Source organism: Strigops habroptila, chromosome 2, assembly GCF_004027225.2.
Source record: "Strigops habroptila isolate Jane chromosome 2, bStrHab1.2.pri, whole genome shotgun sequence".
Lineage (NCBI taxonomy): Eukaryota > Metazoa > Chordata > Aves > Psittaciformes > Psittacidae > Strigops > Strigops habroptila.
Genome location: NC_044278.2, coordinates 8568995 through 8594678, shown reverse-complemented (window position 1 = coordinate 8594678; position 25684 = coordinate 8568995). Strand labels below are relative to the sequence as shown.

Sequence of the window (25684 nt, the reverse complement as noted above, 5' to 3'; positions counted from 1 at the left end):
TGCTCTTGTGTCGTATTTTGAGGTTTTCAGGCTAAACTCAAAAGGAAATTAATGTTTTCCCCCCAGTGGTGGAGAAAAGCATCACTTCTGGTTTTATATGGAGGTTTTGAAGGCTTTGTTTGATTTGGGGACAAGGGCAAGTGACTCCTCCCTCCTGTTTTCATTTGGGGGCTGAAGTGACTCAGGGCACAGGCCCATGGGTCCATATATAGAACAGCTTGGCATAGAGTTGTGGTTACGGTCATCCTGCAACCACAAAGTGTCAGCTTTAACCTCACAGTTGCTTTGCTCCTCCCCTGAACTGTGGGTTTTATTTTGCAGGGCACGTGCTTCTCAGGTAGAGCTGAGTAAAGGAACACATTCTCCTGGCTTTGACTTTGTCTCAGGGAATTTCAGTGGAAAGCATGTTTTAGAGCTGTACCCTCACAAACAGATTATGGTGGTTCCTGTTGGGGTGTTGAGCTCTGAGATGCGCTGCTGTTTCCATCACTGTGTGTGTACGGGGAAGCTGGAGGTCAGTAAGGGGCAGAGCTGCAGAGATGACTGGTCCCAAAGTGGTCCAGGAGTATAAACGGAAAAGAGGAGAAGCCGCTCGCTCCCTCCCCCAAATTGGGGATAGAGGGTACCTGAGCCACAGAAATCTGTCGAGATAGTAACTAATAACAATTAATAATTTATTGTACATCAAATAGCTTTTTCCTTATGGTTTCCAAAAGCTCTTTACAGACTATATATAGCGACTGCATTACAGTGTGGTATGTGCTTTTCAGCAGCATGGGTTAGGAATAGCCCTGCTGCTGAGGCACAGTGGAGCCCAGTCAGCCCAGAGGAACACTAGCAAAAGATTTCCACCCTCTCAATCCTGCCTGCACTTTTCACTGTTTAGGAGGGGGGAAGAGTGCCCTGGAACAATCATTTGAGAAGTAGTGGGAAGGAAGAGTATTGTATAGGTGTAATTTCTTCCTGCCTTTTAAGACAGGCTGTCCCAGTAAATTCAATTGCATAGACCTTGAGAGAAGAAGGACGGGGGTTGGAAGGAAACAAATGCATTTTAGAAAGTCTATGATAATGACTTAAAATTGCTTTTCCTCATAATTGCAATTTTAAGAGCTGACATCTAGTGATAAGCCAAGTGCTAGATGCTGATGGCTCGTAGAACACGGGGTCTTAAACACTGACTGTTACACACTAATTCTTGCCTATCCTTGGATCTGCTAAATTCAAAAAGGTGATGTTTATAAAGGCAGGTGAGGGAAGGTGAAGTAGTGGGAGCGGCAAAGGCAAGCACCCAAAAAGAGCAACTTAGCTGACAAACACACTGCCATGCAAATGTACCCTTTTCCCATTGCATCTGGATCTTTTCATCTCTGCCCCAAAACACTGCCTTCACCTCCGGGAAGGATGCACGCAGCAGGTGTCCAAAGAGCAGAGCTCAGCACTACAGGACAGGAGGTGAAGAAGCATAAGCCTCACTGAGAAGACTTTGGGGAGTATAATGCTAGTAAGAAAGCAATTAAAAGAGCAAACAGATGATAAATTAAGTAGTAGGAGTTGGTGTAACGAACCTCCTTAGGAAAGCTGGCCCATAAGCCAGCCTCAAGTTCCCCAAACCTGAGTAAGAGAAACCCCACCTCAATACAACCACCCAGGGCATAAAGCCACTTTGGAGGAGCAATTGAGGAAGAAACTGCTTACTCCATTGCTCTTCAATCATATGCTGTTAAGTTTAGGGGGTGATGGGGAAATCCCAGTGGATTGACTGAGGCTGCTTTTTGTAAGCGCAAGCTTACTTATGCAAATGTGTTTAAGAGGTGCCTTTCAGTGAAATTGTTCGCTACATTTCCTGCAAAGGGCTAATGGAAAATCTCCCCTTGGAGATGATGCAGTTAGAGCTGCATTATAGATATTACCTGTGGATGCCTGAAACTCAGGTGACCAGCTACACAGATTATCTGCTCAGGGGATGGCCCCATTTTTCCTGTTGACAGATACAAATTCTGAACTGTCAGGGGACCTCCCATTTCCTGCTTGTTTTAATAGGCTTTGATAGACATGTAATGCTTCGAACGCATTTTGGGTTGTATTTCTTGCCAAAGACAGTTGCAACTATGAGGTAATGGGATTTTCTTGTTTTTTCCTTTCATGCCTATCCTTAGATTTGTAATGGTAAACTATTTCCATTCAGAAGAAGAGCCTGATTTTGACATGGAGCCTTCAGGTAGCATTAACAATAAACAGACCCCACAGCTTTGTGCCAAGCAGAATGAGAATGACCGGCCGTTGGAAAGAGATTCCTGAAGGAAAAAAAATGGCCTGGCTTTGAAACTTCACCCAAACCCTTTTTCAGTTTGTGCTTGGAAGGGCAATGAGGAACTTCCAACTCCAGGCTGCAATCCTTGTATCTGCTCTCACAGCAGTCTAGAGGTTTTGGGAAGAGAAGATGCATTTCTCCTTGTCCTGGAGGATCATGAAGCCAACTGAAGTGATTCACTCCAGCTTTTCCTGGCAGGCCTCGGGAAAGGATGGGAAACGTCACTAGGTGTTGGAAAAGAGGGTCTAGGATGCTGCAGTGAGGTGAAATGGCAGCTTCTATCTGACTCAGCTAGCAAAAAGGATGGCACAGAACCAACCAGTTCCCAGGACAGTGTTCTTCTGACCACTTGTAGCCTTTGAGGAGCTGCCTTGTTGAAATGGACAGTCCCTTCTTTCCATGTTTCCGTGGTTAATTATTACTTCTTTTTCCTCAGCACATTCAAAGAGTTTAAAGGCATCATCTTGAGCGTGCACAGAGCTTTCTTGTGCCACATAGCCAAAAGAATCCCCAAATGAAGGGGGCCTTTCACTAGCAAATTATGCATCAGATATTATATATAAAGGCCTACCTGTAACAATTAATATTGACTCTGTTTTGAGCATGTGCTTTTGCAAGACTGGTGGGACACCTTCTGTACTAGAAGCAGAGGATCCCAAACCCTTTCAGATTGTCCGGGCCCATCCTCCTAACAGTAGAAGTGTGTCTTCCCCAAGTGGTGGGAGGTGGGATACTGAGAGGGAAAATAGAGCATTTAGGGGAAGGGAGAGCACTGCGTGGAAAATGTTTATTCAGAGATTTTGGTTGCATTGCTCTGGCCTCATCTTTACTTTGAATCCTGACTTTTCTTCCTGAGTCTCAAGACAAACTCTGTTTCTGCCTCCCCCATTCCTCCTGCCACTCCTGGTAGAACAAGGGGCTGCAAGCAGTGCATGAGGACAGCGCAGCTCCTTGGGCTCTCTACCTGGACTAACATCTCCTCCTTCATCCCTGTTTCTGGAAGCTAAGCTGAGTGCTTTCTCCAGAGGCTTGTTGCTTTTGCACACTTGTTTTCCACAGCCCCAGGCAGGGAGCTGGCAGGATGGGATGGGGAATATGGGAGTGGCAGGAAGGGAGAGGGAAATGGGGAAGGATGAAGGAAACGATGGGGGCCTGAGAAGAGAGGATCATTGCCTCTGACCTATTATGAATTCTCCTGGGAGACAGCCAGTAGGCTGGAAAGTGAATGATAGCCAAACTGGATGAAGAATTGTTCTGTGTCCCTGATGTATTTTATCCTTGACAGGCATTTAGTTTCTTTAACTATCAAACCAACTATTTCTCATATATATATTACATAAGCTGTGAAAGATAAAGCACACACAGCATCAATCATATCTCTTGTCAGAATCCCTTTACCACTTCCCTTCTCTTTATTTTATTTTTTTTCTTTTTATGCCTTCCACTTTTCTTTAAATTCCCCTAAAAACAAGGGTATTATTACAGGAAGTTGACCAAAATATAACTGAAACACCATTTGACCATTCTGCAATTCAGGAAAAAGAGAAATTGAAAGGACAGGTTGTGATATTGGTTTGGACCTGGATACTAGAAAGAACGAAACACTGGTGTATGCTTTTTAATCCCCTATTGCTATCAGTTGAGGTAACTCCTTCCATATGAAACAGGTTTGTCTGTGCTTCTTAGAAATTTAGCACAGGGAAGGCGGAGCTCTTCAGGGTTACAATAACTGCTCATTCCCCAAGAAACCTTCTCCACTTTTGAGAAAAGGGTTGTGTTTGGTTTTTGGGTTGGTTGTTCATTTTTCTTCTTTTCCCAATTTTCACATTCACTGATGTGGCATCTGCACCTACAGGCAGGATAGAATCATAGAATAAATCATTTAGGTTGGAAAACACCTTTAAGGTCTTAAGTACTTACCTTAAGTAAGTCTGGGAAGACATACTGCAGTATCTGGCTGGACCTACCAGCTAGATCGAGTGGAGAAAGGGAATAGTGGATGAACACACAAAGATGTTTTTAAAACACTTTGTCAGTTCCACATATTCCCAAATCTGTGTCCCCTGTGCCCATACTGACATGACCTAACCTCCAGACAGAATACTGCAAGGTCCTGAAACGTCACTAGGTATTGGAAAAGAGGGTCTAGGATGCCTTAGCCCTGACCCTCCCTTGTGAAGGTATGTGAGGTACCCCAGTGAAGGAAATGGTTAGAGCCCCCTTTATTAATGTTACTGTCTTTCTGGCACACAAATTAAAGAGAAAAAGGCAACAAAACTTGTGGATAAACCTGTAATCTCTAAATGTATTTGCATTAGCTACTTAGTACTTGTGCCTGTGAGAACGTACACAACATGGGGTGCATCCATAGCATTGTTCCCTGTAACCCCTAGAGCCAACTGCACTGTAACTGCAGACTATTTGAGACTCAGTATGGGATTTCTAATGTGGTGAGAAAGAACAATGCAGCCCCATTCAATTTTTGGATCTCAATTTCAGAGATGCCAAGTATCCGGTGTACCATCTAAAATCAGCAAGAGTGATGACTCTCTGAGAACCAGGCAGACCCTTGTATTTTTTCTTTTCTGATTTCACCTTAAATTAACCAGACTTTTTTTTCTGTGCTTCTTAACTCAGCCTTTTATTATGTTTGATAGAGTGAAAGAATGCTTTTTTTTTCCTCCCCTTGTATCTTGCACAATGGAGAACATAATGCCTTTGCTTTGAAGTCTTTGCTGTTATCCTGCCTACAAAGTCAGGCCTCTCTTTTGGTTTCCAATTTAATTAAATGCGTCTATATTGAACAAGAAAGCTGTCATGGAGAGCCTGAAATGGCCTCTTCCTCTTTATGATAGCGTGTAGCCTCTGACCAGTTTAGAGTAAGTTCACCTTGTACCACTGCATGCTGGATCTTGTAGCATACCTTGCCTGTTGTAAGAGCAGGGAACAGTGGGGAAGGACTGTGGCCATTTTCTGGGTTAAAGTCCTTTGCTATCAGTGTGACGCGACTGCCAGGTTGGTACTGCAACCCTTTGGTTGGCTGCCTACAGTAGAAGAACTAGATGGCCTTAACCAATCTATCTTAGTTGAAGGTGTTTTCTTTAGTCAAGTCTTGCAAGTAATAATTGAGCATACTTGGGTTTCTCTGGACTATGTGTTCTTTGAAATTTGCCGGAGCTGTAGAAATTGAAGTTTTCTAAATTCTTTTAAATAACAGGATGTTGTGATGGTTTTCTTCATCTACTTAGTTTAGAGCAGCCATTTGTGTCTCCAGGATTTCTCAATGGAGTGTTTTCTGTGGCCACTTGCTGGACAGTGTCCAGGTGGCATAAAAAATGCTCATAACCTGGAAGTACACTGGATCTTCAACAGGTTTGTGGTAGAAGCTATTTGGTGTTTAATTCTGAAAGAAATATTTGTCTCACTAGAAAATGTTGGGTTTGTCCCACTCAGTCTTGCATTATGCATGTGGAACAGCACAAGAAATCAACCAAGCTCCACTTGGCAGCCACTTACTGGAGGAAATCTATTTGAATGATACTTGTCAAGAGAGCTACGTTGGAATTCATTTTAGCCCACAGTTTATCTACTAGGATTTCATATTCTTAATAACTTTTATTGATTGCTGAACCTTAGTTTTCACCTCCTTGTAGTTAGAAATGGGCCCAATTAGCTACATCCAGAGCCGGACCTTTAGTGCTCAGTGTTAGGATACCAAAGATGGCTTCCAGCCATTGATTTAATCCCAACCACTTGAAGATGAGTGTCACATAATCCATCTTAAAGAGCTTATTGCAACCTTTATAATACAACTTGGATCCAACACATGAGACAGCCCTCATCAATAACCAGCCTATATGAGCATAGAAAGAAATTACCCCAAGAAACATGGCTAATTTAAAACTGACTCTTTACAGCTTTCTATTGCTAATTGTGCATTTGTTAGGATGCCAAGCCTGGCAGAGACTGAATACTCTTACTCCTCTTATTTAGGGCAAACTGTTCCATGTGCGCCATGGTAGGCAGGAAAACCAGTCATCAGTATTATGCCAGCCAGTAAGTCTGCGATGTTATGCTGATAGAGCTGACAAGGACCTTGTTTCTGCAATTCTCTCTGTTGCCATGAGATATCTCGCTTTGTAAGTCAGAAGTGAGTGGCTGGCCCATCCCATTTTGTCCATTATGAGCATAAGGTCTCATGTGTAAAGGTCTTACTTTGTTACACCAGCTTTGGTACTTTCCAGGCAGCAAGGCCAGGCCATAGTCGATTTTGTCTTGCACAAAACCTCTTTGATTCATAAGCAACAGGCAATTAATTGCTATCAGTCACTGTAAAAAGAATAATGCTATCAGACTTACATGTGTTGACATCACAGGTCATTCCCACTGATAACTTTCATCTAAATTGCACTGAAGGATCTTTCAGTGTTAATATATATAAAACTCTTAGGTACAGCTTGTAAATATTAGATCTGGGAAACACATCACAGCATTTTCAAGCACTTGGCTTCTTCAGCTTAGGACATACCCTCAGATATGCCTGGTCAGTATTGAGCAGCTCCTATTTAGGGTTAAAATTTGAAAAGAGATCAGAACCTTTGAAAGAATTACCTGCTTATTTTGAAATGTAACTGGATGCCAAGCTCCTCTGAAAACCTGGCTTACAGTGCCCTTGATTTTGCCTCAGTCCAACTGGATACGATGTCCAAGGGGAGGAGTTCCTCCATATTCCATACAGTTGCTATATGCCCTTTGAACACCACTCTTGGTTTGACAGTGCCCTAGTGTTTCTCTTTTGTCTGTATGCCACTATTGCAAGCCTATGTCTGGTCAATTTGCGTTTGTGTTGGAAGTACTGAATAAAGGCCCTGAGTGGTAATGGAGGCCTTGAATCTGGGCTTCTTACTCTAGCCTCTGTTAAAATGTGTCTCTACCACATGTTTGTCCAGCTCTTTGGTACATATTCACCAGAACACGTCAGCTGCTACAGTATAAAATCTATATAACGAAGAGTTCCTCTCACAGGATATAGACCAAAGATGACGATCTCTTCAGTGCCTTTCTCACCCTGTTTGCCATGATTCTTCTACAAATCTAGCTCTAGGAAACATGCCAAGCACTTGCTGTATAGTAGTGATCTTATAGATTTCATGACCTCACTCTGGTGTAGATCTTAGCCGACATGAAATAGCCAATTTCCGTAGTATTAAGGTTTATTAACCTCCAAAACAGGGAGCCACATCCAAACTGCCAAATAGGAGTGATCTTTGGACCCTGTGAGTTCTCACCCTGTGCCCAAGAGTTGTTTAGGAGAATGCTACTTGGGCTAGGTCCAAACCATGCCAGAATTGCTCTAGCACTTGAAAAATGCAGGTTGTGAGGTTCAAGTGCCTGGAAATGTTTCCTGACACTGCTATTTATTCAAATAGATGAAGCCATGATATGTTTTGATGTTGCCCTTGTGTTTATAGGAGCCCTTCAACCAGAATGAGCTGTCTCTTATGATTTACCTTATTACTCATTAAGCATGGTCACCACTTCATGTATTACGCTCAGATTCTCCTTAGCATCTTTAGCTGCTGTTTTCATTGGCACAGCAATACCAACTGCTTTCTGAAAGGTCAGGGCTTTTTCAGACAACAGTGTCATTTGGATGCTTTCCTTATGTAACTGATATACTAGCTGGTCCTCTTAATGAATACTTAAATTTACTCAAAGATCATAAACCTTGGTGAGCATCTTCAGTTTGGGTACATAATGACCAGCGTATTCAGTGGGATTTTGATCACAGTTATTAAATCAAATCTCTCCATACTAATGAACAGCTTAGGACTGAGAAAGGCTCCCAGAGTATCACCATAGTCTTAGGCAATGTAGTCATGTGCCTTTCACTTGTAATATAATCTTCAATATAACAGAGTTTGTTCTAGTGCAATAACTTTCCCCTCTCCTCTTCATTTTCATTACTTTCTGTCACGCGGCCTAGTGTTGCCATAATGGTAGTTACTGAGAAGACTGTTAATGACAAACGAAAGATGAAGAAAAAAATCACTTATTTCCAAGATTCACTGTTTTGTCTAATGGCTTTGTTACACACGCTTTGTCTATGCCTGACTCAAGAGGTTAAGGAAGAGAAAAATAGCCTTAATTGCAGTAGGGGCTGTAGTTTGGAAAATGAACCCCATTTATTCATGAGCTGTCCAATGATTCCCCTGTAGAAAAGCACTACTATTTTGTTCAACCTGCACTAAGTGGATCCAAGTAAGGCCGGGAGATTTGTTGAGCAAAGCTTATTTCAGGAAGCTTAGGCTCGTTCTGCTAAGGTCCACACCTCTGTTGTGAAATGTGTAGGAACCTTCTAGGTGCCACAAAACTCAGAAAGGTTGAAACCTACTTTTTCACAATTGATAGCACTTCCTAAGTAGACAAGCCCCACAGGCCCAATGGATGTTGCCTCAGATCTCATCTGCCTGGGTTTTTAGCTAGAATTTAGATTTAGGCTTCTCATGTTTTTAAATAGTTTTGGCCCAATTAGTCTAATGAAGTATTTTATTGTTTGTTTTGCTGTTGAATCAAAGGATTGATATCTGGATTCTTTCTTTTTTAATGGGGAAAGAAAGCTTGAAGGCTTTTTCTGATGGGATTTTTATAACCACCATGGAGATGAATGGTCAAGTGACATGGAGCATTGTGCTGATCATATGCTGTTTCCAAGGAAACTCAGGATGAAGTTTCTAGAAGCTCTTTGTGGAGAACAGCAAAGCTACAGCCTGTCTGTCAGAAGGGAAGTCCTAGATTAGTTACAAGACTCGGCTGAAGAACCGCATGCATCACCTAAAAGCCAGGATGTAGGAGTAAATAACTACGTGGGGAACATCACGTATTTGGTGCTTTGGGCCAAGCTATGAAGAGCAAACAGATATTTGTAGCCCAGACTAGAAATGGTTAAGTTACCTCCCTTCATTTTCTGGAGTAGTGTAGGTCACTTCAAAAGAGTAGAGATTCACAGGAGACTGCTGCCATCAGAATGAAGGCGGACAGAGATGCTGTTCCTATGAGGCAGGCATACAGCTTCTGTGGAGGGTGGTACTCAACAGCACTGCGTGTGGATCCTGGCCAAGAGAATGAAAAGCTGATTTAGCTGTATATTTGACTGTGTGGGCTACTGAAGGACAGCATTTAGCATTGTTTAAGGGAAGGCTGGGAAAAGGTTAGGCAGGATGTTTGTTGCTGCTGATTTTTAGTATTTGAATAACATGGCCACACTTGCACACATGAAAGTACTGTTCTAAGCAAAAAACATAGCATTTTCTCAATTCCTTTCCCTTCCCTCACAAAATTAATGGCTTTACCAGTACCTTCAAACAGAAATCTTTCAATCTGTCCTACAATATATCGGAATAGGTACTGCAGCATAACCTGCCTTTGTATAGATGCGGCAAAATCAGTCGAAAGGTACTTTATATTGTACAGGAATGAGGAATAAACTGTAGTAGTATGAGATAGGTTTTAACAGGCATTAGCATCTCAGTAGAAAGAGATGATCCATGCATAATTTTCTATAAATAAAACTGGTTTAGATGATAGTTTTCCAAAGGTCACAGATACTGGTAGGACCTTTTGGTTTTAAACACAGCAAACTTCAGTCCAGAGGCTGTAAAGTGTGCTAATACTAGTCTCTAAGCTTTAGGTGACTCATCATCACTGGTGGTCGCTGTTGGACAATAGCAATAAAAAGCCTATCTTCTGAGGGAATAATGCAAAAAAACATTTCAGGGATTACTCCAGAGCTGATGGAAAAAGCAAGGGCTGAGCACGCAATTCTGCAACTTTGAAAGCCAAAATTGCTTCAGAGTGTAGGGGAAGGACCAGTTTCCCCCTTCCCACCCCACCAAAAAAGGTATAGTTTTTCAGTCAAGATTTTTAACAAAAATGTTTATTGGTGTAAAATCTCCTAATTAACAAAAAGACTTTTAGGACTTTTTCATTTTTACTTAAAAAAACCTTCTCATTGACCATTTTGATAAAAGTGGTAGATGGAAAATGTTAAGGGGAAGATAACAAAACAGATTTTTTCAAAGACCTTTCCTGTTTAAAGCAAACCAAGCAAAAAGAGCTTTCCCATTTCTTATTTAAAACAAACAAACAAGAAACCCACAACCTTTAAAGATCTACCTACTTTGAGATCACAACTGATGCAGTAAAACTCATCCTCAAAATCCTGGCTTAGTGCCATTTACAGAGCACAGATGTCATATGCTGCTATGAGAAAAGTACATGTTGTTTGAGAAAGCTGCTATGTTCTCATTGTATGGCTTCTGGGTAGATTTAAGGTCCAGCTGTTCCTGAAATATTTTAGTGCTGCAGTACAAAAGCCCATCTAGATCCCATTAATAAGATCTCTGTCTGGAATCTTGAGTCGCGTGCTTTTTTGTTGGTGGAAAGATGCTTCCTGGTCTTGGCTGCTTTTGTGCCAGCTAAAAACCAGTTGAGGATCCAAGAGTACCCCGGACATGAGTGGCAGGACGTGCTTTATACATGTCTGTCTCAACTTAGGCACATAACACCCATCTAATTGGAGCCTTAGCCAGTCAGTTCTGGGCATATGCAGCCTCTGTTTGCTCTGCCAATTTACTGAAGCATTGAGCTCTCAGGAAATGACTTACAGTTTATCTCAGATTTATCTCGCTGCTTCTTGTTGTGCATGTTTGTGTTTTGTTTCTTCAGACCTGTTTTAATGAGAATGTTTTCTAACTTTGCATCTTTGGAACAGGCCCAACCATCATGTTTAACTGCCTCTCCCTCCCTGTAAAAAGGGATTAGTGCCAAAAAACACTCCTTGAACCTTAAAACAAAAAAAACCCAAACAACCACAACAAACAAACAAACCATAAACACCGTGGTGAGAGCTTTTAGTCAGGGCTCGTACTCCAGTTGGTTGCCAGCTCCTTGCATTCTGCTTCATCTTTTCTCTAAACTTTTATAGCCCCTAATTGTCTGTAAAGCATTGCATACCCCTGTGGTGCTATATAAATGAAATAACAATGATGCTCTTGAATTAATTGGGTGCGTTTGCATACAGGAGTCTTGCAACATCCTTTCCTCTTTATAAGACCCTCTCATGTGAGGCTGCAGGTCCAATTGCCACAGATAATTCAGTGTAAGATTGAAGGTGTATATGAGGAATTCTATTTTTTCCCTTATGAGCCCTTTGTGGAGAGAATGTGTTTTAGTTCATTAAAGGCATACATTAGGCAATTACCTTACATTCTCCTCTCTTATTCCTTCCTCCTTTTTACTCCTCAGTTTTACACGTCTTTTTACAAACCCCCAGATTTTACAGAGGTTTACAGGTTTCTATAAATGTGCCTTTTGGGAGGTGGGGGAGAAACCTCTCTCTCCAAAATATGGCACTGGTATTTTTCACTCATCTCAAGAGATTGCAGCACAGCATCCCTATCAGTCAACTTCTGGATAAGACGGATATTTGCGTGTTCACTACTGTTGTTTGCCACAGTTGAGGGAAAAGTCAAACAAGCATGTCAAACGAGTTAAAAGCTCCTGGGCTACAACGGGTGCCAACCCTTGAATTACCCCTCCTCTACAGGATATCATATTCATAAGGGGAAGGATCTTTTCTGACCATAGAAGTGACTGCAGGTAGAGGCACCCATTAGAAAATGTCTAGAGAAGTCACTTTGCATCTTTCTGGGCAGATCCTTAGGTATGGTTTCCCATACCAAGAAGGCAATAGCACTCATGCCTTAACATTGGGAGTCCTGACCTGATAATGCGTTTTCATTTGTCCTAGTAAGAAGCTGTAGCTTTTATGTCTCTTGTGGGTCATGACTCCTACAGCAGCCAACTATGGATGGGTTTGCAAGAGACCTCAGTGGGGTAATATGCGTGTTTTTCTTTGTCCTCCACTCTTCTCAGCAACATACTGATCTACAGACCAAAGCCCATGCTGATGATGCACAAGTGGTAGCATCTAGAAGTCAAGAGTAACAAAGTAGATGTGCATATGCTGTTGCATTGTTCATTCAATTGCTGTGTCACTGGCACAAGGACTTTATCCTAATTTTGAGGGTTCGACTCATGAGGATATCAGGCATCAGTAATGCTCTTGCTGGGCACCAGGTGACATGGGTTCTGCTACTGACTCTGGCAATAACCATCAGCAAGCTGTTCTATTTCCCTATACCCAGGTCTTGGGTTTTGCCATCCATTTAGTTCAGCCTTAGAAAATAAGAGGTTAATCCAGCCATGGGTCTTTGCTGGCACTAGGGCATGATAAAAGCTGAAGAAAAATGGGAGCGATCCCTCTTAACCAGGCCTCTTACAGGTCCCTTATGACACCTAATGATGACTATGATAAATAGCTTACAAGTGACTTTGTCCATCTACAATTAATCAACACATCCCATGGTGTAAGATCGCTGCTTGCCGGGTGTAAGGTTATGGGCTTGCTCCTGACAGCATTTCTGAATGAGCCTAATCCTGTTCTTGCAACTTGGTTTCACAGAGTTCAGACAAGAAAGGAGTCACCCATAAGCTGGGAGCTCTCTGTCACCCAAAGCAAGTGAGACTGAGTTCCACGGGGGATCTAACAGCTTGGGAATGCGAGGTGATCAGAACCTCTAGTATGGCAACGCTGTAAGCATGGATATCAACTAGCCTCAGCAAAGCTGCGGGACCAGAGAAGGTACTCATTCAGCTGGGGCAGGCAGAGCAGCTTGAGGAAATCCCACATCAAAGCCCTGCAGAGGCCACTGGAAAGATATCAGGGAGATTTCAGCTTATAACCCCTGGAAAGAAACCCCTGGAAAGGAAATGTGGGAGCCACCTCTAGGCTCAGGATCCATTGGAAGCACAACCTTAGAGACCCAAGGTAAAACCTAACATAAGAGAGCACTGGGGCTGCTTACTCAGATCCAGTTCCTTTTCCTTTGAAGTTATGGCCCATTTTCTTATTTTTTCTATTTCAATTGTACAATTTTCCATCACCAAGCTCCTCCACTCATCTACCATTTGTCTGGGCAGCTGTCATCTAAATCTACACCTTCCCTGCCCCTGCCTTCACCAGCCTGACAGCTGAAGCTGCAGATGGCCTCTTTTCCCTGCCTTCCTCTACAAGACTATTTTCAGATAACACCACTGCAAAATGTAAAGGAGAAAGCCACAGAATAAGGGTCTGATGTACTGCTGTCTTTGCCAAGTTACCTGTGAACACAGAAACAAACCAAGCTGCTCAATGCAGATGGAAAAAGAAAGGCTGACCGTACCTTCTGAATATCCTCTTTTCTAGTATTAAGGGATCTGTTTCCCCTGACCTGCACCTGGTAGTATAGTTAAGGTGCCATAAGGCACACATCAGTGCCTATTTTAGGACATAGCTTCCCTCATACACTGTTGGGCTGCAAAGCACGCATGTGCCACTTCTTAGGTTCTGGAGGGCCAGAGGTCTTATAAGGTCCATTTGTTCTTAGCACCCCCGTTAGAATCTCTGTTATACTGATTCCAGTCCTAGTCTGGAGCTTCTCTGTGAAAAACAAGCTTTCATTTGCAGAGGTGTATCCTAACTGCATAACTCTATCCAGGAGCTGTTTAGGAGGGGTTAGAATTCCCAATACAGGCAGGCTGTGTTTGGCAAAAGAAAAGCATCTGGGAGGGAGCAAAAATAGTTTCTAAATCAGTTCCTGACGTAACTCGGAGCAGTCTTTTCTCGTTTTTAACTCAAGCTAAGCTCAATTGATACTGAAGCAAGGTCCAGCACAATGCAATTTTCAGATCTACTTTTCTGACAATAGCCCAATAAAGAACATGCTTGTTATTAGGAGTGGGAAAATAGCATTTTGGGAGCAGGAGAGATTCACAAGTTAAACTGAAGCTATGCCTGCTCTGCTAGGAAACTAGTCTTGAGACCAAAGACCATGGACCACATTTGCATCCTGTCCCTGTGGCTGGCATTCAGAGAGCCAGCTGGAGGCTTGCATAAACATGCTTGTTGACCCAGTGACTCACCAAGCGTGTTCAGGCAAACAGAGCGCTGGGGACTCTGGAATATGTGCCTGGTCAACACCTGAGCTTGCATTTATAAGCTTATAGTCTGCACCACAGAGAAGTTCGACCTTGGGGTATATTCAGTCTATCTAAACAGAGCCTAAGAGTATTGAATAAATGTAGCCGCTAACTGAAAATCTCTGCTATGACCTTCTTAAAATTGTGACCACTGACAGCTTCATGGCAAGCACAGACACCTTCTGCCTTTACTAGCAAATAGCTTCTGTTTAAGTTGAAGGATGATCCTTTTAGCTTTTTGCATTCTTAGTGTTGAAGTACAAGCAACATGGTTCCCATACAGTCCCAAAATGTGCCATGTTTTGCTCCATTGATTTCTCAATTGCAGCTGTCCTGGAGGTGGAATCATGCACAGCCAGGTATGGAGTCATTGTTCAGTCTTGCATTTGCCCTGAGACCCACTGGGGATGCCACAAAGCAGTCTCAGTTTTACAACGTACTTGCAAGGCATAACCTCCCCAGGCCACATATTGAAACCAAATTCTGCACTGAGAGGGAAAAGTTGTACAGATTAAATGCATTCTTATATACTTTCCAATTTCCTTACCATGAGTAAGGAACCAGTGTGCTCTATTTCCCCATTTTAACCAATGAGAAAATAAAGCTTGATCCAAGCTCCTGTAATGTCTAAACTGACCCATAAAGTTTGTGACAGAGAAAGGATTCGGAATCTACTTTCCAAAACTTCCAGGACCTCATGGGGTTTCTACATCTGATCTAATATTAGTTTGAGTGTTTGGGTCCAGCAATATTGTAATAAAATCAAGTTTTCCAAGTCAGTGGAAGTTGCATTTACCACTGGATTTCCTCTCCACTCTCTAAGATGCTAACCTCTGAGGTTACCTATAATAGAAGCATCTGCTAGTCTAATTAGTTCACAGTATTTGTTGGCTCTGCTGTTAGTGGGAAAAACTGTAGCATGGATGCTGTTCTTTTGGCAGTAAGGTGCCTCTACTGATGGAGGACACTGCTTGGAGAATAACTGAAACCACTCCAGGAGAAGCAGTTTATAACTTTGTGGATATAAAAGTAGGTGATCTTGGGGAAAGCTATTGCACCATTGCATGCTTCAGTTTCCCCATTTGTAAAATAGGAATGCAATGGCCTCTTGATTTACATGTGGACAGAACTGCACAAAACCTGGTTATTTCTGTCATTCTGGATATTGCCACTTGTGTATTATTGACATGAGCTTTGGGTCCATAGTTTAATATGTTGCTGCAAAGAAGGGAGAAAACACCACAGAATACCTTAGTGTGGTGGAAAGCGATGTTGTAGGAAAAAACTCTGTATTATTCTTGGCTGAAGAAGCAAGCCCCAGGAGACAGTATCTTCCCCAAGCTGCAGAAGAGGTTTGTGTTTAATGCAGTTGTCCTCCTCCTTCCTATTCTCCTCTCCTACTACTGATACATGGTCTGTGATTCCTTATCACAAATAAGATTTGTGAGCTCTTTGGAGAAATGGACTGTCTCTTCTGTACTTGTGCAGCTTGTACAGGGGTATAAATAATAATAGTCATTAATGCTAATAATGTGTTTTTTAACCTCCTGATCATCCTCTGTCTGATAAAATAGCTACAGGAGAGAAATCCTGCTTTGAAAAGGAAGCTACTGACAGAAGTTAACATTGCAAAGACTAGCAGAAATCAGGTAATGTCAATCTTAAACCTGCTTCCTCGTGTTTTTTGACAAGTGAGAGTCTGCAATTGAATCACATATTGTTTTTTTAAATAGTAGGTGGGCTGTATGCTCTTTTCTGCTCTGTGTTTGCCTGTCTTAGCACTTGGTGTCAATGGCTTGAAATTATTTCTCACTATCCTTGTGTAGAGCACCTAGCACAACAGGTCTCAGTGAAGGCTCCGTATCACCCTTGCAGTGCAACCGATAAGCAGTGGCAGGGGAAGGTACACTCAGTACAAAGCAAGTGAGGGAAAGGACCTCACTTAGTGACTGTGCTGTTGAGGGGACCTGGATCAAGGGCCACTGGGTTTGGAGAGAGTCCTTCAACTACTTTCATTGGGCTTGAGAGCAGATCTTCAGTGATGCGCAGAAATGAGTGGAGCCCTGCTTACACAAGAATTACTCTCTGCACAGTTTTGATACCCAAGCATCTTCATGCTGTGCAAACCAAGTCGCATTTTCCAGGACATGAGATACAGTCAAATGAAGACCTACTCAATGCAGCCATGTTTGCATATTTTCTATTCCTCTGGATAATGTTGTCCTCACCACACTAGGCTTGACTTCCCTTTCAAGATGCAGTGATAATGTTGCTAGGATGAACTAAAGACATAAACGGGGGAAGATTTGTAGGGAGAAGTACTGTCAGTTATTTGACATCATATAGTTAAAATTCTGGATACACTTTTGGGCACGCAAGCCCATATGCCTGGAAAACCTGTTTTGTTCTTTCAGCTATATTCTTTGGTTTAATAAAAGATATTGCCTCTTGCTACAAATCTTGTCCCACATTATTTGCCTTTCAAGTCTCTATCCACAGTAATTTCTGCACTGGAACTGTTAAAAAAGGCACAAATTGTTTCTTCCACTAATCATAAAGCACTCCCCCAGTCCCAAGTATCTTAAACAGCCAAACCCTTGCTTGCTCAAGCTTTCAAAAATAAAAACAAGATCATAAAAATCCATCCTTGGGTAAGAGACTAGGTCTGAAAAACATCAGTCTGGGAGTTGGTAATTTCAGGATGTTGTGAACCACTGCAAGGAGACTCTTGCAATGGGAGTGCTCACACTGCTCAAGCTCCAGCTGCCTTCTAGACTGTATGGATGCCCTGGCATAATTAACATCTGTGGCATAAAAATCTTGCTGCTTTTCTGTGTTTCTGTCCAGGAAATGTCAGGTTGTCCGCATACGCTCAGGTCAGCTCTCACTGCAGACAGTGACACTGATATAATTTGCCACCCACATCTCATTTGGGTGATAAGTACATGCTCGGCAGTCATTTGTTTGGGACTTTCTTGTGTCAGGCAGATCAGCTAGAGCTCAGTCAGCCAGGCACAGTGGACAAATGGCCACATTTCCCTTCCTGGCATTGCCTAAAGAGCAAACGACATGTACAGGGAGCCTAGGTATATGGCAGTCCTATGTCTAAAGTCAACGACAATATATCTAGCAAAGCCAACAAGCCTTAGCCTAAGAGTGGAATTACCACCTGGAGATCATGATGCTTGACTAGCTGGGACCATGGGCCAGGAAGTTGGGCTGCTGCATGCAGCAGCTCCTCCCCAGCAGACATAGAGGGTTAATGGAGGGAAGCACAAGGCCCTCAGCTGTGACTAAAGACCTGAAAAGCAACAGCTGGGATAAAAGGCTGCTTCTGGAAAGAGCAAGGTACATGTCAGAGGAGCTGGGTGCTATTACAAGTGGATGTCTTTAGTAGAATGAGGGAATGAGCCCTGAATCCCAGAAAGAGGTAAGAAAGGTCTGCGTTGCCAAGCTCTCCTGGGGCTTTAAAGACCAGGGGGATTGTAAAACCACTGTCTTAAAAGATGTTTGTAGTGTTGAGGGTTTACTTGTACCTCTGCAGAGGCCAGATAATGCTGGATGTAAGAAGGGCTTTGCGATGTAAACACCTCTCCCTCTGCATTGCGAATTCCTTGCTGTTCACAAAAGCTGATCAGAATTATTTTTAAGGGTTTTTTTTCCTAGCTTGAAAGAGATGACTCTCTTTCCCACAGAAAACATGACAACTCAAAAGATTATCTACCAAACTTTTGTTGGGGTGCTAGCCAATGTTATTTTTCTTGTTGTCATTCACACTTGCAGATTTCGAACAAATGCTCAAAGGGTGGAGGCCCTTTCTGCACAACTTTGGGTGTGTATTCCCCTAGAGGTTGGGTTCTGCATTCCTGTGTTTCAGGCTTTCTCAACATGGTCCAGGTGAGGCTCCCCTTGGAGGAGTTGGCATGATGGATACAGCATGGTAGACATGCTGATAGTGTTTGCTATACTGTTTAGTTTATATTCCAATTATACAACCATGTCAATGTGTATGTGTATACTGCTGGCAAATGAGTTTTGTGAGATACCCTTTATGTGACCCAGCTTGTAGAGGATGTGGGTCTGCTACGGCTAATGCTGGAGAAACTCTCTGTGGTTCATGCTGTACCAGTTCATGTCACACATTTGTCTCCAAGGGTTCTCTGTTCAGTCCCCACTGTGTCATGGCATGGTTGTTGAAACTAAATGAGGATTCTTTCCATCTCTTCCCTCCTCCTACTTCAAGTGTTGCTGCTATCTTGTTGGCTGGCTATTACTGTGGATTTTTATCTTATGGAATTGCTGTACAGCCACATGCTACCTTCCAGAGTTGCTGGCCTGGCGTTTGTTTATTAGATAAAAAGAAAACTACTTTCAGCTTGGAGTCTTGTAGAAAATGCTTCTCTTGAGGAAGCCTCCAAAAGACACTTTGCCATCTTTGATCGGTTTCACAGCAAAACAGCAGAGAGAAAAAGAAGGGGGGGGGGGGAGAGGCAAACAGAGAAGCTGAAAGTGGTCGATGGGGGCAATAGAAAGGAGTATGAAGTGGCAGAAAGGAAAGGACAGGTGGGAAGTGTGGTTTGAGCAGGCTTGGCTTCACTTGAATATCAGGCTGAAGGCGAATGAGCAGCATAAAGGCTGTTTTCTCAGTTTACATTAAAGGAGCCTAATCGGGTGTGACACTATTTATCATGGTCTTGATGCACTGTGCATCTCTTCTATGAGAACTCATGTTTCTGGACAGTGTGCAGTCCTTGACCTTGGATAGTGGTGGGTTTCACAGAACCACATGACAAATGAGTATTTCTTGCTGAGACAACATCTCCTTCCACTCCCTTTCCCAAGATCACATGCAGCACGTACCACAACACTCTTCTAAATCACACTAAAATGCTCTATTTATCATAGCTCCACTAGTCCCAAAGACATGCCATGAAACCCACCGATACAACACTCAATAAAGCAAATAGTAATACACGTATGTCAGAGACAGACATGCAGGACAGGACACTAAAACATCTAGAAAAAAACACTCCTGGGTAATCTATGACTCTTGTCTCCTGCTCTCTTTACCAAGCTCTCTCACCTTCAAATTGTGGAACCACTCATTCTCTTCTGTAAACCCTGCAAAGTTTGCATGGCCAACTGTGTTTTCAATGCTATTTCTATTAAAGTGAAAAAAAAAAAAACCACTAAGCCTTTTGCTTCGTGCTAATGCAACATGACATTTGCACAGTTAAATGACAGTAATTTGCAAAGATCTGTAATGGAAAAGTGAAAAGTTCCTCCACCAACTTTAGCATGCCTGCTGCAGCAGTCTTTTATGGTAGGTTCAATATAGAAACTTGGAAGGGGACATATTATGTGTGTGCGCTGCACAATCAAATTAATATTGGTATTGCGTGAAGTGACTAAAGCTAAGAGGAAATAGAAATGGAAGTGTGAGTACTTAAACAGTTAATAGCACAAAGCACATTTATTTATTAAAAAATGGACAAACATCCATGTATAGTGCATCTAAATGCATCCACTCAGCCTTAATTAAATACTTCTATTATGCATTGGAAGTAGCCAGCTTTCAATCGTTCAGAGCTCTGTCAGAATCCAACCTTTTTTTAATACAGGATTATAGATGTGCTCTTCAATAGCTGATATTTCTGTAGTTCATCTGGCTTGTGAACACTGAGGCGAGTGGAAGAACTGCAGTGATTTAAAAAGAAAGGACTGAAGAACAAGGACTAATGTGGATTTTGGTTGGTTGTGTTGTTTTGTTGGGGGGGTGTGGGGTTAATGTTTGGGGGTATTAAGGAGATCTGAGTGTAATTCTTGCTCTGTTTTTGCCCTCACAATACGTAGGTAGTTGAGGGATTTGTCCATGTGAAAAGTGGCCTCGCCTTTGGCTGGAAACCAATCCCAGAGAATTTCAGCCCACAGAATCTGATACTCCTACTCATATTTAGTAGCCTAATGTCCCGAGTAAGCCCATTGGTATGACTCAGCATGAGCAAAGGAGCCAAAATCCAGCCCTGAATGTTTTTGAAGGTTAGGAGTATGTCAAATAGGTTGTAAGAAATAGCTGCATTTACTTTCAGCCACGCTGTCTTCTCCAGGGAAGTGTAAGATGCTACTACCTGAGAGAGTACTTCTTCCTTAGTGTCTTCTCTTGGACTGGTCACTGCCCATTCTGGTGAGGGAAATACTGGGTTCAGCATCATCTCACACAAATCTTATCCCCGCGCAATTTTTGGAGCAGAGATAAAATCCCTTTACATTTTATTATTTTTAATTATTATTATTCTAATACTATTTCTATTACATAAGTGCTCAGAGACTTCAAAGAGACTGAACCCACCAGGCCATGGGATATTCATATCCAAAGAGTGAGATGGCCATGCAATTGAGAGCTGTATATTATGGGATCATGCATAGGGTTGTGAGCAGAAGTCTGTAGGTAATAGAAACTTTGAATGGTTGCATAATGATTTGATGAAAGTGGTAAGGTTGTGGATTATGTGTAAGGTAGGCGAGAGATGCTGTTATGCATGTGGCTGTGGGTAGCTGAGATGTTGGGATAGACAGCAGATGAGCTTTGGTGCCATGTATGGGACCAAGGAGAAGATCTGTGGAAGAGTATGAATGGGTATGATGCTGCAGAACATATGGGCAAAACAGACTGGACTTGGGGAAATTAGTTTCATTTATTACCAATAAAATCAGAGTAGGATGATGAGAAATAAAACTGAATCTAAAAAATACCTTTTCCCCACCCCTTCCTTCTTCCCAGACTTAACTTTACACACAGTTTTCTCTACCTCCTCACTCCCTCCAGCAATGCAGGGGAATGAGGAATGGGGATTGTAGTCAGTTCATCACATGATGTCTTTGCTGTTCCTTCCTCCTCAGGGGAGAACTCCTCACACTCCTCCCCTGCTCCAGTGTGGGGTCACTCCCATGGCAGACAGTCCTCCATGGACTTCTCCAGTGTGAGTCCTTCCCACGGGCTGCAGTTCTTCATGAACTGCTCCAGTGTGGGTTCTTTCCATGGGGTGCATCCTTCAGGATCAGACTGCTCCAGCGTGGGTCCCCTGCAGGGCCACATGTCCTGCAGCAAACCTGCTACAGCGCAGGCTTCCCACAGGTCACAGCTCCTTCAGGCATCCCCCTGCTCCACTGTGGACCTCCATGGGCTGCAAGGGCACAGCCTGCCTCACCATGGTCTGCTCATGTTCTGCAAGGGGATCTCCGCCTCAATACCTGGAGGAGCTCCTCTCCTCCTGCTGCACTGATCTTGGTATCTGCAGGGCTGTTGCTCTCCCATATTCTCACTCTTCTCTCCTACTGCAATTGTGCAGCAGCTCTTCCCCTGCTTAAACACATGATCCCAGAAGTGCTACCACCATTGCTGATGGGCTTGGCCTTGGTCAGCAGCAGATCCATCTTGGAGCTGGTTGGCATTGACGTTATCAGACACAGGGGAAGCTTCTGGCAGCTTCTCACAGAAGCCACCCCTATGCCCCCATCTGCTACCAAAATCTTGCCAGGCAAACCCAATACAGTGTCAGAGGATTAAAAACCCTTTAAAAGGGAAACCACGAAAAAGAAACATGCTCCTTCAGTTGACTGGAGTCAATTGACTTTAACTCACTCCAATATTCTTAGTTTGATTTCCTTGGGAAATGAAGCCTAGCTGATAGTACGTGTGTGCCTGTTTGTCCATATGTTCTTCCGATAATTTTTCAGTGCAACTAATTACAACCACATTTAAAAGAGGGTAGAAGGCTGAAAAGTAACTTGTTCCTGTATGTCTCTTCAAACCTGGTGATTTGGTAATGCCCCACTCCTTCCATAGGGGAAAAAGCATGAATAATGCATGTGGTAGCTGGCAGCAGCCAGCCAGGCCAAACAGTGATTGCATTTTGCGTTGCATTGCAATGTGCATTTTGGTCCACTAGGAAAGAAGCACGTGTTTCTAGGATAGCCACAGCACACTGTTTCCTTTTCCTACGGGAGATGTCACAGGGGATATGATGAGATTTGGCTTTCATTACAGCGGGATGAGGGTGGATTTTGGAAGCAAGAACCCATAGGGAAGCAGGCTTGGTGCATTCTGCTTGCAAGGACAGCTTGCTCCAGATCAATACTTATGGAGTGGCATCATTAGTGATGAGAATCCCACATACCTTTCCTACCCATGCAAGCTCACCTAGTGTTAAGCATCTGCAATGTGTGAATTGGAGATTGGCACCCTTTGGCAGTGGTGGCTGCAGTGAAGGGGGCAATGTGGCCTGAGGAGGGGGCACTGGGCTGTCACCCTTCATCCCAGGGACGGGCCTGTCATAAGTTGTGCAATCGCGCTGCCTCCATGTCCCCAGCTGCGAAAGGACACCCTTTAGTGAAATGCCTGGAGAGTGACTGATGAAAAGCCCGGTGTGAATGTTAAGTACTACTTCATTACTGCTGTTCCTCTCACCAGAGGCAGTGATTTTAGGGGGCAATAGAGCCACAGGAGCTAATTACTCCTTGGGAAAAAAAAATAGTTCATGCTACGTATGGTAGGAGGAACCTGTATTTGAAAGGAAAGGGGTAGTGGGAGAAACCTTCTGTGAGCAAACAGTGGCTTTACAAGCTAATTTCCTACACAGAAGGGTTCCTTCTGGTCCCTCTGAAATTGCAGGGAAATCATGGGAGATCCAGCAAAGATTGATGCAGCCTGATGCTTGCTCTTTTTCCTGGAGGCCTTGGCAGCTCTGTAACTACAATCAGTGCATCTGAATCTCCCTCTGGCCCCTGTGTACTGCCCAGCAGTGACACCAGCATCAGAGACCCTTGCTTCAGAATTTGTCGAGCAGAACTCTGCTGAGAAACCAAACCTGCCCCGCTGCACTCCTTCTTGTGGCAATGAGGAATATTCCTTTGCTGAATAAGCTCTCCATGTCAGCAGGAGCCTTAGGGACTCTTGAGCCCAGCGTAGCTTATAGACCTGTGATCCAAGAGATACATTTGCAGAGGAAAGAGGGAACCATATTTCTATAGCATAATATATATATTTATATATATAAAAATAAAACAAATGAGCTGGTTTGCAACACTAGGTGGCAGAGGTGGGATCTTTTCTGCTCTGAGCGCTGTCCTATAAGGCATTGCTTGTTTAAGTACAGTCGCATTTAGTTGGAGCTGCAGGAGAGAGACAGAGAGATTCTCTGTGTTTACAGCCAGCGCAGGCTACGGCGAGCATCTAACCTGGCCCCCCTTTTCTCCAGCACTTAAAGGGGAGAGTGCGAGGCTATTTGGGAATCTGGCCACCGCAGGTCAGCTTTCGCTGCTACTGGATTGTCAGAGCTGGTAAAGCAGAGCCCAGGGGGACTGAAGGGGGACACGAATCCCATTTTCTTTGAGAGGAGGGTGGAAAACTAGAGGAAAAAAAAGATAAATTGAGAGAGAGAAGTGAAGAGACGGAGAAAAAGGCAGAGGAAGCGGAGCGAGTGAGAGAGAAGCATGAGGACCTACTGGCTGCACAGTATCTGGGTGCTGGGATTCTTCCTGTCCCTCTTCTCCTTGCAAGGTATGTGATGAGTTCTTTCTTGCAACCTCCCCAAGCCCTTCTGCTTGAATTGAGGCTGATAGACTGAGGATAGCCTGAAACATGGAGCTGGAAGCTAGGGCTTCCTTTCCCCCCCCCCCGCCTTTCCCCTCCAAACCTTTCCCCCCCTCCCAGGAAATAAGCCAAGGAGAGAGCACTGCTGGTGAATCCTATGGTTAGAGGGCACTGCATGTGACTGACTTCGCTGCTGTATTTATGCTTTAGCAGAAGGGGGAGTTGAGGGGGGGCACAGTGAGATTTGCAAAGAGGGGTGGGTGAAGGTGGGTACCCCCTCCATCCACAGCCACTGTTTCTCAGCACTTTGAGTGACAAGTACTGATGCTCCTGAATTCTTCGCCTTCCTGAGAAAATCAGTGTTAAGGTTCTGCTGTTGTTTTTGTTTTGGGGTTGGGTTTGGGTTTTTTTCTGTTTTATTTCTATTTTGGTTTTGCCCAGAGAGGTTGAGGTTAGTGGAACCTCTACATCTGTCTGTAAAAACAGTATGTCCTTCCCTTCCACCACGGTGGGGGGAAAAGAGAGTGATGGAAGAAAGACGGGAGAAGGAAATTTGTTGGATATGGGGTTTTGTTCAGTGGAGAACTGCCAGCTGGGTTTTTTGCTTGAAGATCCAAGTGTGAGTATAAAATTTAGTTTGAAGTGATGACAGGCATGCTAGCTGGTTTCGAGATGCTTTCTGTAAACAGGAGTTAAGGGTTAATACATCCCGTGCTGTATGTCTAAATACATCACGCATGTACATAAAATCATAGCCCTCCAAATCACAGCTTGGACATGAGCCACACTCACACACACCAGTGGTCCTTCACACATACACATATACACACTCATGAATATATCAGGGGTGATGAATAAACTCACTCTGGCACATACAGTTCTAGCTCCCTCGCACATGCAATTCCTGGAGTGCCAGTCTGCTCTCTCGCACTCACATCCTCTCCTCCTCTCTCCCCTCCCTGCCTTCTCCAAGCCTTTTCTTGTGCTCTCTCTCCATCCTGCACACTAGTGCTCGTGGTTGCTTGCATATAGAAATCTTCTGCCTATCCTGCTTCACCAGCCTTGTCAGCCTGCATGCGCACACATACACACATACAGAGGTGAATATATAAATAAAGAACATATATGTACTCTATCTGGCTTGCTCCATGCCTCATGGTATTGCATTTGCAGCGATACTCTCAGAGGGTATCTCGCTCTGACTGTCTTCACCACACACACAGAGCTTTTCTCTCACTCTTGTGCATGCTAGTGCATGAGTGCCACGCATGTAGATATGCCCAGTTACAGCATCCTTGCTTCCCCCTAGCTCCTACTTTTGGACACTGTCTTGCATGTACTGTCCTCTTCTATTTTGTGTCTACTAAACAAATTCCCATACAGCATGCTCCCCTGTCACACACATGCTTTCTCTTTTAGCCTCACACTTACCTGCAAGCAGTCACTATGAAATCCCTCTATTTTTACCACCTCCTCACATTTACCGAGCGTTCCTTTTCATACGGTCTCACTTCTGTCTCTGGTTTGCACACACATGCTTCTCAGTGTCACATATTTTCTCCCAAACTTGCATTCTCTGAACTCTGGATTGTGAATCCAGCACCAGCACCTTCCAGCAGACTTCTTCGCTGTGAAGTAGCTATTTCTGACAGGGGAGAAATATATTCTCCCAGCACATAGGATATATGTGGGGTGAGAAA

The 25684-nt window shown here is 43.4% G+C and overlaps 1 protein-coding gene across 1 annotated transcript in view; it reads left to right on the top strand.

The window, feature by feature from the left end:
• The first annotated feature begins 23537 nt into the window (after positions 1-23537).
• The window catches only part of LSAMP (limbic system associated membrane protein), a 981054-nt gene continuing 978907 nt past the window's right edge, over positions 23538-25684 (top strand). The window contains exon 1 of the mRNA XM_030471710.1: positions 23538-23951. Within this exon, the coding sequence (XP_030327570.1) occupies positions 23885-23951 (67 nt within the window). The 5' untranslated portion in view covers positions 23538-23884. The remainder of the gene's footprint in view (positions 23952-25684) is intronic.